Here is a 14,499-nt window from a genome sequence, read left to right as displayed (position 1 = left end):
CTTCCAGCCTACACTTTAATTAATGGCACAGTTATACCTTCTATATCTTATGTCAACACTATCCTCCACCTTAATGTTTTTCCTCACTCCGTTTAATTTCCTGACGTTTTTAATGGACAGGACTCACAGATCCCATCAGTTCCTGTTTATCAGGCAGAAGAAGCCACAGTGCCCTACCCTTCTCACCACAGAGACTGAAAGGAAGAGAGAGACAGTCCACGTTGTCTTTCACCCTCTCCACTTAGTCCTACCTAAGTTCATCCTCCCTGAACAGTCAGTGCAGGCCACAGCGCACAAGGACAAATCACCTGTGCCTTTGTCCTTCCTCCTCTGCCAGGGACACTTTCCACAGCACATACTCGTATCAACTTCTCTCCCCACAATTATTCTGAACTGGTTGACACCACAGTGCTGAGTCACAAGGACTCCCCAACACCACTCCTTTCACCAAGCCTTGCCTTTTTCAGTAATTCTTGCCATTTGCTTTTAAGTGCAGAGCTCAAATAATTTTCATTATGGCTGTTCTCAGGGTCGTTGAATCCTTCATGTGTTATATTTATCTACTTACAAATTGATTATGCCATTAGGACTTGTCTTAACAACTTTGACACACTCATTCTTACCTTTCTTTCCACACCACAAGTGTAAGACATCTGCTTCTCCCATGAGTCTTTGTAACGTTACTAGCTTCTGCTACAGCCAGTTCCTTATACACATTATATTTCTCTTGCCAATTCCAATTTTCTTCAAAAAGAAATGTCTGCTATGGTGATATTACAGAAGTCCAAATATATGCATGCTTTCATCTAGAAACAAGAGGTTAGCCAAGCACAATCTTCCTCTCGCAAACCCATGCCAGATTTTATAACCGATGACCTTCCACACTGCTTCCACGTGTCCACAAAGCTTTTATTATTCTCTCTTTAATGCTTATTTTAAACCTTGCATATTATTACAGTCTTGACTGCTTTTGAAGTCAGGATCCATACTTACCCATATATATCACCCATCTCCTTATCTTCCTGTCAACCCAAAAAATACACCTTTCTTGTTCTCTGGGTAGGTGATGTCACTGCTTGCTTATAGCAGCAGTTAAACTTCTGCCAACAGATTTCAGATTTTAAGTGTTGCATGTCTTAGCACTCTGGGCTACTCATTACAAGGCTCAAATTCAAGGTGTTAAAAGAGTTCTGATCCCAACCCATGTATCTGTGTACCATTTCCAGTGTCATCCTTGCAAGAAACAATTCCTACAGTTCAGGGATCGTGCCCAGATCATCTTTGCTCAACCTTCTGGCCTTGTGCACAGTAGTACAATTCCTTCCTTCATGAGGTTGGTTGTTTCTCATTTTCATGCGACCAAAGCACCTTCTGTTACCTGTTTTAATACCCTTTGTAAGATGCCACCTTGTCTGCCGATGTGGAAGGCCCTGCCTTAGCCCTAGACTTCCTGAACCTCATGACAGACCTTCCTTTACAAACTGATTTTTTCCCCACACCTCTCAGAGCTTCTGTGTTTGCTCAATATGTCCTGACGCAATGATTAGGTGAATCATCAGCTCTGGGGTGATTTCCTAGGTGGAGCCTTTTCTAGTTATTTGAGATGCTAATATTTACCCCTGTAGCTTCACTGAATTCCAAGCCCTCCTCCGTATCCAAGTGCCTCATTTCACCAAAAAGCTCCTTCGGTTTCTCTAGAGGACCCACAGTTGCTGGTCTGAATGTTTATATGTTTAACATAACCTAGGTTAGGCTGTGATCACTCAAACCAAGTTCACTCCTATGTCTATTGTCCCTGAAGCACCTTCTGTGCTTCCTGAGGCCACATCCACAGCTAACTTCATCAATTTTATGGCTTCAGTCATTATCTGATGATGAAACTTCCAGATAAGATGGCTCTCTGTACCCAGCCATTACCAACAACATTCATTCTCTGGTGTGGCAAGCAAGTCTGTCACAGTGACAATACCCAGAAATACCTCTCTCTAACCATATTACAAGATTTCTACCCACATTTAAATCCTGGACTACGTGTGGTAGATCTCTTGCGCTATCACAGCAAAATCTCTTATCAGCTCTTCCCAAAGCAATTTCAGCGCAGCTGGTTCTCTTTTATCCACGCTAATGCTGCTTTACAATTTTGCATCACTAACACACAGTGGAATTTTCCCAGTCACCTTTATTCCTCTCTTTCCAGAGCAGGGCACCCCCTCCAACATCTCCGTTCCCCTGATAACCCTCACTCCTTGTGGCTCCTGCTAACCCTATGAGGGCTAGACCCGAGTCCTACACCACCAGCCCCCTTCCCACCACTTCAGGCACAAGCTCCCTACTTTGTTTTGTAACACTGATGCCTCTGCACCCTCTTGGAAACAAAACTACTAAGCTAAAACGCTTTTCACTGTTTACTTCATGTAACTGTATCACTTGTCATTTCAGGATGACGCAAAGTCTGTTTCGTTTCCAAAACCAACTTTCCTGATGCTCTATGAGGAAAAAAAAATACAACGCAGGCTCCCAGAGGAAGTGTACAGGGTTAAGTCACATGTATTCTGACTTCTGTCACATGCTGCTCTGCTACAGTGAAGCCCGAACACATTTCTGTATCTTTGACCAAAGCAGCAGATACATACAGAACGGTAATTTCAAACTCAAGGTTACAATAGAAGTAGGTTTGTCAGCAGAGCTCTGCTAAACCACACTCCTCCCACCTAGCCAAAGTGTAACAAAATGCTGATTTAACACCGCAATCCAATAGGTCATGCCATGTCTTGATTGCTTTTTAACCATGGAAAAATACGTAAACACTTCTTACTGTAGCCAGATTAGTCATAATACAACAGCCACATACCTCTACTCAAGTAACAGCCATTACCGAACTCCATTTTTCCCAGTCCCTAAGTATTGTAAGGGCAAGAAGTATTAATTTCATAATAGCTTATGCATTCTAAGGAAAGGCACGCCAACTTCTGCTGTTGTGATGCTGACATTAGAAAAACAATTCAGCCTAAAAAGCATAAATCTGTCACATATGATGATAATCAACGTACAGCTTCCAAGAGCTGCAGAAAATCCTTCATCAATTTTAATTCAGAATCTGATCTGTTTCTAGGAGGCTCCAGGTTGTTACACTAAAAAAATACTATGTCCTACAGAGGTTCATATTAGATGATTACAACAATCCATTCTGGCCTTATAACCATAGAGTTTCTAAGCAGTTAATCTCCTCAAAAAATCTCCTACTAAAATGGAGCATACACAGACAACACTTAATTTGATATGTCAAAATCTAATAAAATTTTGCACATGCACTAAGTTACACCAGGTAGGAAAGACTGAAATAAAATTACTGTTTCTCATCCATTTTTGCCTCCCCACCAGTCCACATCTATGTTGCATGCCAAATTCAAGTCACATACTACAAGTTTGAGTTCATATCAGGAGTTCACAGTTGAGGGATGTTTGAACCAGAAAATAAAATTATGTATTTCATTAAAAAAGAAGACTTTATTAATCTAAGAAATGGCATTGTGATTTTGGTAGTGTTAGAATTCCCAGACTCAGCTTTCTAGTTACTTATGGGTCCTCAGACTCAAAGAGGAGCCACACGAATTGTGCCTTTCACAAAGGCCAAATGATCTTCTGGAGAACACCACCTGCTTGCCTTTAAAGACGTCTCATGATGAAGAATATAACTCATGACATTGGAAAGGTGAACAAAATAGGAATGACACTTAATTTTCTAAAATGTGTGTAATTGTTTACTCTGCAGTCAAATTCTTTCCTCACTCAAAGCTGATTAGCTACTTTGCATCATCTCAATTAGTGTCTGGTACTCCTGGCCCTACAGGAAAAAACAGTTAAAGATTTCCAGAATAACAGTTTGTAGATCTCCAGTGTATAATTGCAGACATAACACTCCACAGCGACTTCATTTGCAAAGGACCGTGGTTGTTGCAACAGAAGACTGTGTGACAATTGAATGTGAATCATCACAGGTACTGAAAGCCTGAAGTCCCTGGACATTTCCTGAAAACACGTTTTGAGGTTTTTACAAGCCCTCAGGAAAGGAAGATCTCTCTAAAGAGTTTCTCTCTAGAAATTTAGATATCTATATGTTCCTACACACATACATATATATTCATTCCTTGGAAACTGCTATATTTGCTAAGCAGAAACTTTCAGTTTACAACATAGCTTAAGCGAAATTTGACCCAGAGCTTCTTCATGGCTAGCCTTTCCATCACTACCTGACTATATGGAACTGTTTTGATACATCCTTAAAACATATTTTAAAGCAATAAAAAAAAAAAGTCACCAAAAACACCAGACAGAGGGACAACTCAAGACAGATTTGCTACATCACAGAAGAAGTTCAAGCAATAACCCTGGTCTGTTCCCAAGGCAACCAACCATCCCCTAGTCCAGGCCTTGGGCAACAGCCCCATGTCATCCTCCAGAATGGGTTTCAGGTGATGCAGTCCCTTCATCAGTTCACTTTGCCTCATTCAAGCATGCCCACATCTCAGCCATGGAGTCCACACCACTGTGCTGCCATTAAAGTTTGTAAGAATGAAGGGTTCAATGTGCCACCATACTTAGCTGCAGGCCCAAACTCCTTTCCTCATGAGAAGACAGCAAGGATGACAGCAGGTTGGTTATATCTTCCAGACTTCATCTGCACAGAGGGGTGACACAAGAAGTCATTTAACATGTATTTTTTTTTTTTCTGTATTTTAAACTGAGTATTACTACATTGGGCGAAGCTGAGAAAATAAACAGTGTACCAACACTTGGAAGTGTAATTCTGCAGTTATTTTATACCTAGTAACTATGTCTCCGTGGTGGAAATGCTGGAGTCTGTTCAGCAGAGCATTTAGCTGTAAAGAATTAAGAGAGTTAAGTCACAGGAGCTTTAAGTAATAAGGTTAAAACCAGTATTCCTTAAAGGGACATGGTCAAGGCTGGAAGCCAAACTTCTTTTAAAACTCGCCAACAGTTTTAGGCTAGAGATTATCTCGAACGAGACGCCTCCACTTATCCCTCATCGGACATGCCATTCCCGTCCAATTCACTTTCCAGTCATACAGGATGTTCAACTGCAAGGAAGAGCACCAGGAGTCTGAGGTCAGTGCAAAGTTGTTGAAAGATCATACCTTCTCTATGTTTCTAACTGCCCCAACTCCCCAAATACAGGCAAGCAAAAAAAGAGAACAAAATCAGTTTTTAACCCCTTTAACACAGTTTCTAGCCCATGCGCCGTGCCCAGCAATGCTAAGACCTTTACAAACTCAAGCCTGACCAGCAAAAGTAAATCATGTGAACAAAGGGGATGGGGCATATATATACCTGACAACACTTCAATTTAATTTTCTCTCCACACATGATTTCCTTAGACTTAAGGTCTCTGAATATATGCTTCCACATTGAATGCAGGTACGCAACTCCCTTGCAGTTCTTTCCAAACCCCACCCCAACTCATCTGACAAAAGGGTGAACATATTGACACTGAAGAGCAGTGTGCTTGAGGGAACACAAACCAAGTCACAACCATTAGCTGGCAGTGTTCCCTTTCATTTTTAAGATGCCCTCACACAGCTGTGAGAGAGACAGCACACCTGCCAGCATCATGCTCCAGTTCCTGGCCACTTTCCACAACAGCAAGACATTAATCCATGCCATGACACAGTGCTTATGAAGTTCTTTCAACATCAGTCAAAAGAATTCCTCGGCTGAGGACTTATCATCACCTAACTTGATCCCACAGCCAACGCTGCTCTCTTGAACTTCATGCTGCACAAAAAGTAAAAGGTCTCTGATATCTGTACATACTCAGTGTGTTGTTTGTTAGTTACAAGTGTAATTATTCAATTATTCATAGTTAATAACGGGGTAAAATAACTGAAAAGGACATTAAGGAATCTATTTTGAAAGTCTGACACAGGAGGTGGGCATCTCAGCTTTTTGTGATATGCCAAGTAAACCTCACTTGCATCTTTTCATTAAACTATCAACCAGTTTAAAAAAAAATCTGGATTAAACTTGAAGCTTTCTTCCCAGCATAACTAGAAACACAGATGCTCATAGTGTATTTCATAATATATTTAACTGAAATCTGTGAAGTCACAGAAGACAGCATTAGTCATATAAAGACAGTTAAACAGAGAAATGCTGGAGAGTTCGTCTGCCAGTACTTCTTCAATTCTTTTAAAACTTGTAAATAGCATCCCAACTCAAAAAGTGTTAAACAGGAGAACAACTATTTTGGATCCCTACTGTGATTTACTTCTACAAAGCGATCATTTAAAAGTTACCTGCAGTAGTATGCGATTTGATCACAAGAACATGGATTGTCTAAAGACGATCCCCAGCAATACAGGAGAAACAATTCAGAGGCAGCTAATTTCATAAAGCTGACAATAGTTATTAGCAAATTAACAGGGAAGAATAAATTTGAACCAAACCTGTGATATCAGACACAGGAATTGTTTATTAAGAGTTTTCTAAGGGACAAAAAAGCCACTACTCCTCAAAGAAGAAGGACAGGTGAAGTCCACTCCACTCCAAAGAGCAATAACTACAGTATATATATAAGAAATAAACAGTATCAACACAGGTTGGGTGGCTCTAGGCCTAAGTAGTTAGATGCAGGGGAAAATGAGTTAAATATAACAAAAAATCTTAATGATATTAGAGAAAAACACCAACAAGGATATTGTCCTCCCATTCTACTAATTGACTTAACTGCTAATGGTAAAGAAGCAATAGGCATCCAATAAACATTTGCCCTGTGCTCTGGCAGAGGCACGTGCCTGTGTGACCATGTACTTTCCAGCCCATCAGCAAGTGAAGATGACATGAAACATCCAAGACACAAATAATAAAAATAAGGTCTAGGTAACTGGCATTCAGATGTCAGTGAAGAAGTCTGTAGCCCACTGACAATTGTTTCAAATGCATCCTGAAAGATTAGAAAACAGGCTCCAAGGAGAGCAGAGCATGACACTTGTGGTAACAATCAGGGCAGAGTTGTAGGACAAGTTAACCTACAGACCACTGAACACATCAGACAAATGGCTGAAAAAAAATAATACAGCAATCAATGTGTAAGGAGTTGCAGTCCTGAAAAAAAATCATGCCTACCACTCAACACCGGTTTGGAAAGACTTAACTACACAGATCTAATACGCAGAATTGAGACATACAACTTACTAGCACAGGATAGTCTCATTAAAGTGTAAAATTACATAATATGGTAGAAATCCCGTGAAACAGAGTAATGGTTAACCACTTGAGAGACCAGTCATGATTAGTGGGGTTTCCCAAATACCAGAATTAATGCCTGCCATGTGTCAACATTTTCAGTCCTAGATGCACTTGCCGTTTATACAAAACCAAGCAGGACACCAAGCCAGCAAAGAGGCAGATAATAAAAGAAGCATTATGCACAGCAGCCCAGTCAAGTATTAGGAAGGCGTAAGAGAAAAGAAAACCCATCTGAAATCCTGCTAGATGTGGAGAGATCTGACGCAAACGCCCAGAATATACCTATAGAATAGGAATTCATATCACAGAAAGCATCTGCCAAGTATTACAGGTCAGAGTAGACAAGCAAAACATTATTTCAGGGAAGTCCTTGGCAAAGATGGCTAATGCATGCACAGATAGGAATAAAGCAGATTTTAGTTCTCCATTTAACGATGATGAGATCAACACAAGAATATTAAATCCAATTTTCATTTCTATGGAAATTTCAGGAGTACAGTCAAGAAATAAAGACTACGAAGAACAGCAAATTCAAATGCTAATAAGAAACTTTTAAAACTATAGCCTCCATAAGTCCTCCTTTCTAACAAGACATGGGAATAGCAAGTTGCTTTCATATGCTTACATACGAAGAAAATGCCAGGTACTAGTGAGCTTTAACCTACTGAAGAGGCAGAGTAAGGTAAGACCCTACACACCCTCACAGCGGCTCCCAGTCTGTTTGCAAGACCACACAATGAATTATCTGAATGAAAAAGCAGGAGTTATAAGGCACATCACTCTTGTTTAAACTCTCTTGGAAGAGCACTGAGAACAACTTTCATCAAGTGATTAAATTATTCCTCAAAACGTCACGGAAAAGTTGATTGCAAAGCATTAAAAATTAAAAAAAAAATTAAAAGGCAGAAGGAAATTTCAAAGGAAATTGATAAGAGGATCGTTTGCCATCAGACATATTCATTTCACATGCCTCCAAGTCAAATATTTGAAGTAAAGTCCTGGATTTAAAAAAAGCAGTTTCATTTGCTTGGACTTTATATGCCATTGTGTAAATTGCAACTAGCTCTCAGTCTATTATAGTTCAAAATAAGAATGTTTTAGCATTTGGATTAAACCCAGAAGTTCGGTGCATGCCAGAACCACACATTAATAACAACTTTGTAAGCTTGAACTGGCATTTCCCAAACTGTAGCAGTCAACTGAGGGGACATCAAGTGAGTAAGAAAAAACCAGACACTATTCAAATTCAGGAAGCACCTCTGTGCATTTCTTTCATCCTACTGAAAATTACAGAGGGGTTTCAAGTAGCTCCTAGTCCCTAAATACTTAAAACAAACACTCCACTGTCTGTTGAAACTTTTGCAGCAAAGTGTCCAGAGCTGATAGAGTGAGGTTTTGAAACAGGAAAATGAACGACCATCAGTGCACCACAAGCCAGGTTTAAAAGATTCCTATTATTTAACAACAGAAGAAGCTTGAAAGTTTAAAAGTTTTCCCTCCAGTAAAGCCACTGATTACTACTTCACAAACCCTAAGACCCAATGCAAAGAACCTCCTTTAGTAGCAAAGACCCTTTTCTCTCAGTTATTATCCAAGTTTCTGATGCATTTTATTTTGTTCCAACACCACATACACTGGTAGCTTCCTGACTAACTGCAGCTACAGAAAAGGAGTTTATAAAACTTATAAATAGAATGCTTGATAAAGAATTTGCTGTATATCTTTATAACCTGTACTTCTGCTACTGCTTTTAGAGTCCAATTCTGTTCTTTTCCATTTTGATCAACACAAAGACAGACGGGTTGCTTGTTTGGTTTTCTTTCAATTCTGCGATCATTTCAGAATGCTGCCACAACACAGCTATACAATTACTCTATTGCTAAGTGTACTATTTACAAGCGTGCAATGCAGGGAGTTCCAGCTAGAGACCTTCACCCGTGAGACAGAAAGAGCTGGAGGCACTGCATTCAGCCTTACAGAGAACACCAAGGTAAGTTGGAGCTATTGCATCACACGGGGGAAAAAAAAAATCCTTTAAGCACAAATAAAAAGGCCTGACAATTGACTACTGGACTTTCAGTTATAGATATTTCTAAGTACTCCCCAAGATGAACACATTTTCATTTCTGTTACCGTTAACATTCATTGCCATTTTCCCTGTTTGCTTCTTTCACTTGGATGTCAACAGAGTTCAATTTGGTGGACAAATACTGGAACCCAAATTTTGCTGGCAAGACAGGGAGGTGTAGTTAAGTTCACTGAGCAGCATTCCAGCTATTCTGACAAACCAAAAATGTCACCAGATAAGCCTTCCAACTCTTTAGAGCAGGAGCAAGATAAGCAGTAGGCCAAAGAAATAACAGCCCTAGCCTCAAGACAGCATTATTTCACACAGCAGTCACTTGAAAAATTTTAGAGCATAAGACCAGAAGAGACCACCTAACTCAATTTCCTACATACCTCAGGCAGCCAAATCTCACACAGGTAATGCAGACCAGGCGCCAAGACAAAAGCATATCAGACAAAAGCACTGTGCCCTCGTGGGACTAAGCCAGGTACTGTGCACAGCGATGGGGGAAGGTCCCCACTGCCAGTATCCTTGCAAAAGCAACACATTTCAGGCACTGATACAGCGACCAGGACAGGCAACGCATGCGACAAAGAGACACTTTTTATATTGTAATTATCAGTTGAATAAGGTAGGTCAAGAAGCAAGGAACACAATAGCACTGAAGACACAGCATGGGCTGTTATAAAGCAGAGAGAAGGAAAACTAGAAGAGAACCATCGCTGTCCTGAGATAGCAAGATGTAATAAAAGTGGGCAAGTGAAAAGGTCTGAAGTATGCCTTGGGACAACGATGCAGAGCAAAGGAACCGATAACAGAGCACCCACAACTGAGTGATCCAGCCTCAGCAGGGTCCTCCTTTGCTATGACTCTTGCAAGCTGTGCTGAGACAGCAGTTATTTCTATCTGTAAAGTCAGAAGACAGGAAAGAAGAAATCTAATTAAGTCGAGATCTGAGGTAAAATCAAGACTTACAAGAGAAGGCTGAGAAAGTTAACAATGCAAGACCAATGGGAAAACTAGACTGCTTCACTGGGATTAGTTTTATTTAATATGTGCGATTTCCACAAATACAAAACTAAATGCAAACTAATAAAGCAAACTATGCCAAGAGAAGATTATCAGACATAATCCAGACACAGCTGCTCTAAACAGGAGTATATGCAATCTCTTTTGCACTTAAGCAGCAGAATGAAAACATGAAGAAGTCTCCTCTAAAAGCCTCAACCATATAATATTCAGGATTTGTTTTCTCCTTCACTTCACTTGCATCCTCTGAATATTTTCCTCTTTCAAAAGAATCCCTTAATTTGCTTCTACAACAGCCTATTACCACTAGCTCGCTTCACACATCCTCTGAATATTTGCAGGTGAGCCCAGACTCAACAATTCCCCTGAGCTTAGATTTTCTGTCAGATACTTCTATGGCAGATACAGCTCAATGATTTGGGGGAAAACAAACAAACAAACAAAAACAAAACACAAAACCACACACAACACAAACACCAGCACTCATTTCTTCTCTAACAGGAAAATGTAAAAGCAATGCACTACTAAACATGAGATCAAGAAGCCATGTATGTTACCTGCTCTTTCAGGAACAAAGGCAATACTCAGATATGTTTGGTGTGCATTGTTTTAGATGAGCCATCAATTAAAATACTATTAATGTGCATAACTCGGGGCGGGGGGGGGGGGGGGGGGGTGCGGCGGAATAAATCAATGAATTACAACACTATCTTTCTGTCTGCCAGTCTTCTTGTTACACTGCCACTAAAGGCTTTTTCCACATCTCCGTTTATCTGTTAAACTGCAATTCAGAGGCTACTAACAGTGCCCCAGTCGCCTACATTTATTTCACAGGGTTTTTTCTTGTCTTTCTTTTTTAATCCCAGGTCTATGGCATCCAACTCCATGTTATCATGCAATCTTATGGTGCACCATTTTTTACAGAACAAGGAGCAGCTTTTCCAATTTTTGTATTAATATAGCTGCACTACTTGCTCAGCAAGATTAGTTCATTTCAGTGGAAAGGTAAAATGCAAGAAAAGTGTCGTCTTTTTTTTTTTTTCTTTTTTAATAGTGACAGTTAACAGACCTTTCTCCAACTTGCCCTAAAAGCTATTATTTTATCTCAGCTTCTGGTATCTGGTTTGTTTTCCAGACTGCTCTACTTCAGCATACCTCAATTTTATGTTTCATGGTTCATATTTGTGAGATCAGATTAGCTCACTGTTTCAGTCATGACTACTTCAGAAAACATGTTTTTTCAAGTTTAGTAAATTGACTATAGTGTGCATTCTTATAATAAAGTGGGTCAGTATCATCCACCTGAATTACTGCTGGTATTTTCTATGGTCTTAGTACAGCACATGGAAATTAAAGATATAATTCTCACAATAACTCTCCAGCACACACAGTCACCAGCTACCTCAAGTTTCTTCTTTAGCCCTTCACACATAACCAAAGAGTAAGCCAAACGCAAAAGCACATCAGTCCAGGCTGCTGAAATGCTTTTGTCCCAGAGACTCTACAGATCTAGAATGACGCTCTGAAGAGGCAAGACAATGTCAGTAACTTAGTCGTCCAGTTCGTATTCTTCCACTACTCTTAGTAGACGAGGCATAATATATCTTTAACACAGTCAGCTCCAAGTGGCATCAAAACCTCATTTCTTTAAAGGACAGCCTGAGAACGTTTTGAGGATGAACCACCAAAAGGAATGAAGAAGCATCTGTAACATGTAAGCACCCCAAGCGAGTAACAATCAGCTTCAACAAAGATGTTTTGGCAAAGCCTTCAAAATGGACTAGACAAGCCTACCAGAGATGCTGTGTGTGCTTCACAGTTTACACAGAACTGCAAAAACATTTTAAAGATAAACTTCGCACTTGTACACCTCTCCTGACTCCTTAAATAAACAGGTGTTTATTAAAGTGCTGAAAATTAATTTTAGAATACTTTCCTACAAGAACAGTGCTCTCCCCAAAATAACACACCCTCAAGATACACTGCTGGCACCTTTTTATGAATACCATCATCAATGCAAGGATTTTGATTCGAAAAGGTGACCAACAGCTGGATGAAGAGCTGTTATCAAATCAAACGATGTGAGCGAAAGAAGAGCTAAACTGTCAGCAGCACACCAGTGCCTGTTTTTTTTATCATACCTGGCAAAGGAGCTGAGAACATTAAAACCATACTTTTAAGCCGCAGGGCACGGCTGGCGTCCAGGGACACCCTGTGACCATAGCGCTCAGCGCAGAACGCTGACAGCAGACACGTCCCAGAAGCGTGAGTCCTGGCAGATGGTTTTCTCCGGGGATTTTTTTTTTTTTTTCTTTTTGGCACAAGAGAGCAAGCAATTGAAAACCAGAGATACGGAGCAAGCTGCTAGCACTATAATCCAGCTCGCATGAGAAAGTGCTGCCTTTCTGTAAACTGTTCAGTAAGGGAACGGAGCTTGACTGCAGGATGAGAAGACAATTAGTAATGCATCTGAAATAAAAACGCATGTTATAGGTGAGTATATGGAGAGCGAAAGCTGCAACATCCAAGCCAGTGCCAGCAACCTGTTTCCTGCGAGCACGGTTTCACTCAGCGGCACCGCCACAAATCCTGTCCAAACTGCGAAAGTGAAGCGCGGCTCCTGCTCGCTCCCGGGCTCCCGGCGGGACGGCAGCTCCTCGACACCGCGCCCGCTCCCCCGCCCCTCCCGGCAGCCCCGGGGCGGGCACCCACAGCCGGACGCCGCCACCCGCGGCTGCCCCCGGCCCCACCGCCGCGGCTCAGCCGGGAGGTCACCGGGACGCCCGTTTCCGAGAGGCAGAACTCGTTAAACCAGAACCGGGCGGACCCAAACCCCGCACACCGCCGCGTCCCCCGCTCAGGTGCCCGGGTGACAACTTCGGGAGCAGGTGCTTGGCTCGGCCTTTGGCGGCTTCGCCCCACGCCTCTCCGCACAGGCGAGGCAGGAGACCCCCGGGGCGGCGCGGCGTGACGGGCCGGCGCCCGGCCCGGCCTGAGGCGCTCCCGGCACCGGCCACCCCGGCTCCGCCCAAGCGGGCCGCCGCCCCCCGCGGGAGCCCGGCTCCCCCGCGCCGCCGCCTCGCTCACCTCGCACGCATAGCAGCGACATGGCGGCGGCGGCCGCGCCTCAGCTGCTGCCCCTCCAGCCGCCCCCGGCTCTCCTCATGCCGCCCCGCGGCCACGGGGCGGGCGGGCGAGGCGGCGGCGCCGTGAGCGGGGGCGGAGCCGCCCCGTGAGGGGAGAGGGGCGGGGCCACACCGCGCGGGGCGGGGCCACACCGCGCGGGGCGGGGCTCCCCGCCTGGCTGCCAGCGCCACCCCGCGCCGGCCGACAGGGGGCGCCGCCGCCCCCCATCCCCGTCGCCACGGCAACGGCGGGTGGGACGTTCCCCCCCAAAATCACCCCGTGTGGGAGGGAGCCCCGCGGCCGGGCACCGTGACACCGGCCCGGTCCGGAGGGCCGCGCTCGCTGCCCCGGGCGGGGGGCGGCCCCGGTTCGCGGGGCGCGGGCGGGAAGGCCCGGGGGCGCCGGCAGGCCGCGGGGACAGGGCCCTGGTGTCCCCTGCCCACCCCGTGCGCGCCTGGGGAAGCGGAGAGCTGTACTCGGTCGCGTTTATTTCTAATTTGCCTCGTTTTTTTTTTTTTTTTTGTCCTCTCTCACTTTTCTTTTACTCCTGCAAGGTAACAGAACTTGCTGGATACAAAGCATCCTGCCCGTGTCTTTGCAGGGGTCATTCCTGCCGGTTACAACCGACACGTCCTGGGACAGGCTCTGGTTCATCGCTGTCAGAAGCTCGACTGATGCACAGGAACAGCCCTTGGTATCCCCTCACACGGCAAAAGCCATAAGCAAACACTTCGGGAAGAGCAGGAGCAGGACAAGCAGCTGTGATTGCTGTGCCTTAAGTTCTCCCTCAGTGCCCTTCCATTTCCAAAGTGTGGTTCGTTCTGAGGGTTTCTGAGGCCGCATCTGGAATATTGTGTCCGGTTCTGGGCCCCTCAGTTCCAGAAGGACAGGGAACTGCTGGAGAGAGTCCAGCGCAGAGCAACGAAGATGATGAAGGGAGTGGAGCATCTCCCTTATGAGGAAAGGCTGAGGGAGCTGGGTCTCTTTAGCTTGGAGAAGAGGAGACTGAG

General features: G+C 43.5%; 1 protein-coding gene across 3 annotated transcripts in view; it reads right to left on the bottom strand.

Moving 5' to 3' along the window:
* UNC13B (unc-13 homolog B) overlaps positions 1-13,540 on the bottom strand; it is a 222,371-nt gene extending 208,831 nt beyond the window's left edge. For all 3 annotated transcript variants that reach the window (XM_065657786.1, XM_065657787.1, XM_065657788.1), the window contains exon 1: positions 13,451-13,540. In XM_065657786.1, coding sequence (XP_065513858.1) covers positions 13,451-13,472 — 22 coding nt within the window. In that variant the 5' untranslated portion in view covers positions 13,473-13,540. The remainder of the gene's footprint in view (positions 1-13,450) is intronic.
* Between the last annotated feature and the right edge of the window lie 959 nt (positions 13,541-14,499).

This window comes from Caloenas nicobarica, chromosome Z (assembly GCF_036013445.1).
Source record: "Caloenas nicobarica isolate bCalNic1 chromosome Z, bCalNic1.hap1, whole genome shotgun sequence".
NCBI classification, from domain to species: Eukaryota; Metazoa; Chordata; class Aves; order Columbiformes; family Columbidae; genus Caloenas; species Caloenas nicobarica.
Note: the sequence above shows the minus strand (reverse complement) of the source record. Positions and strands in the feature narration are given on the sequence as shown.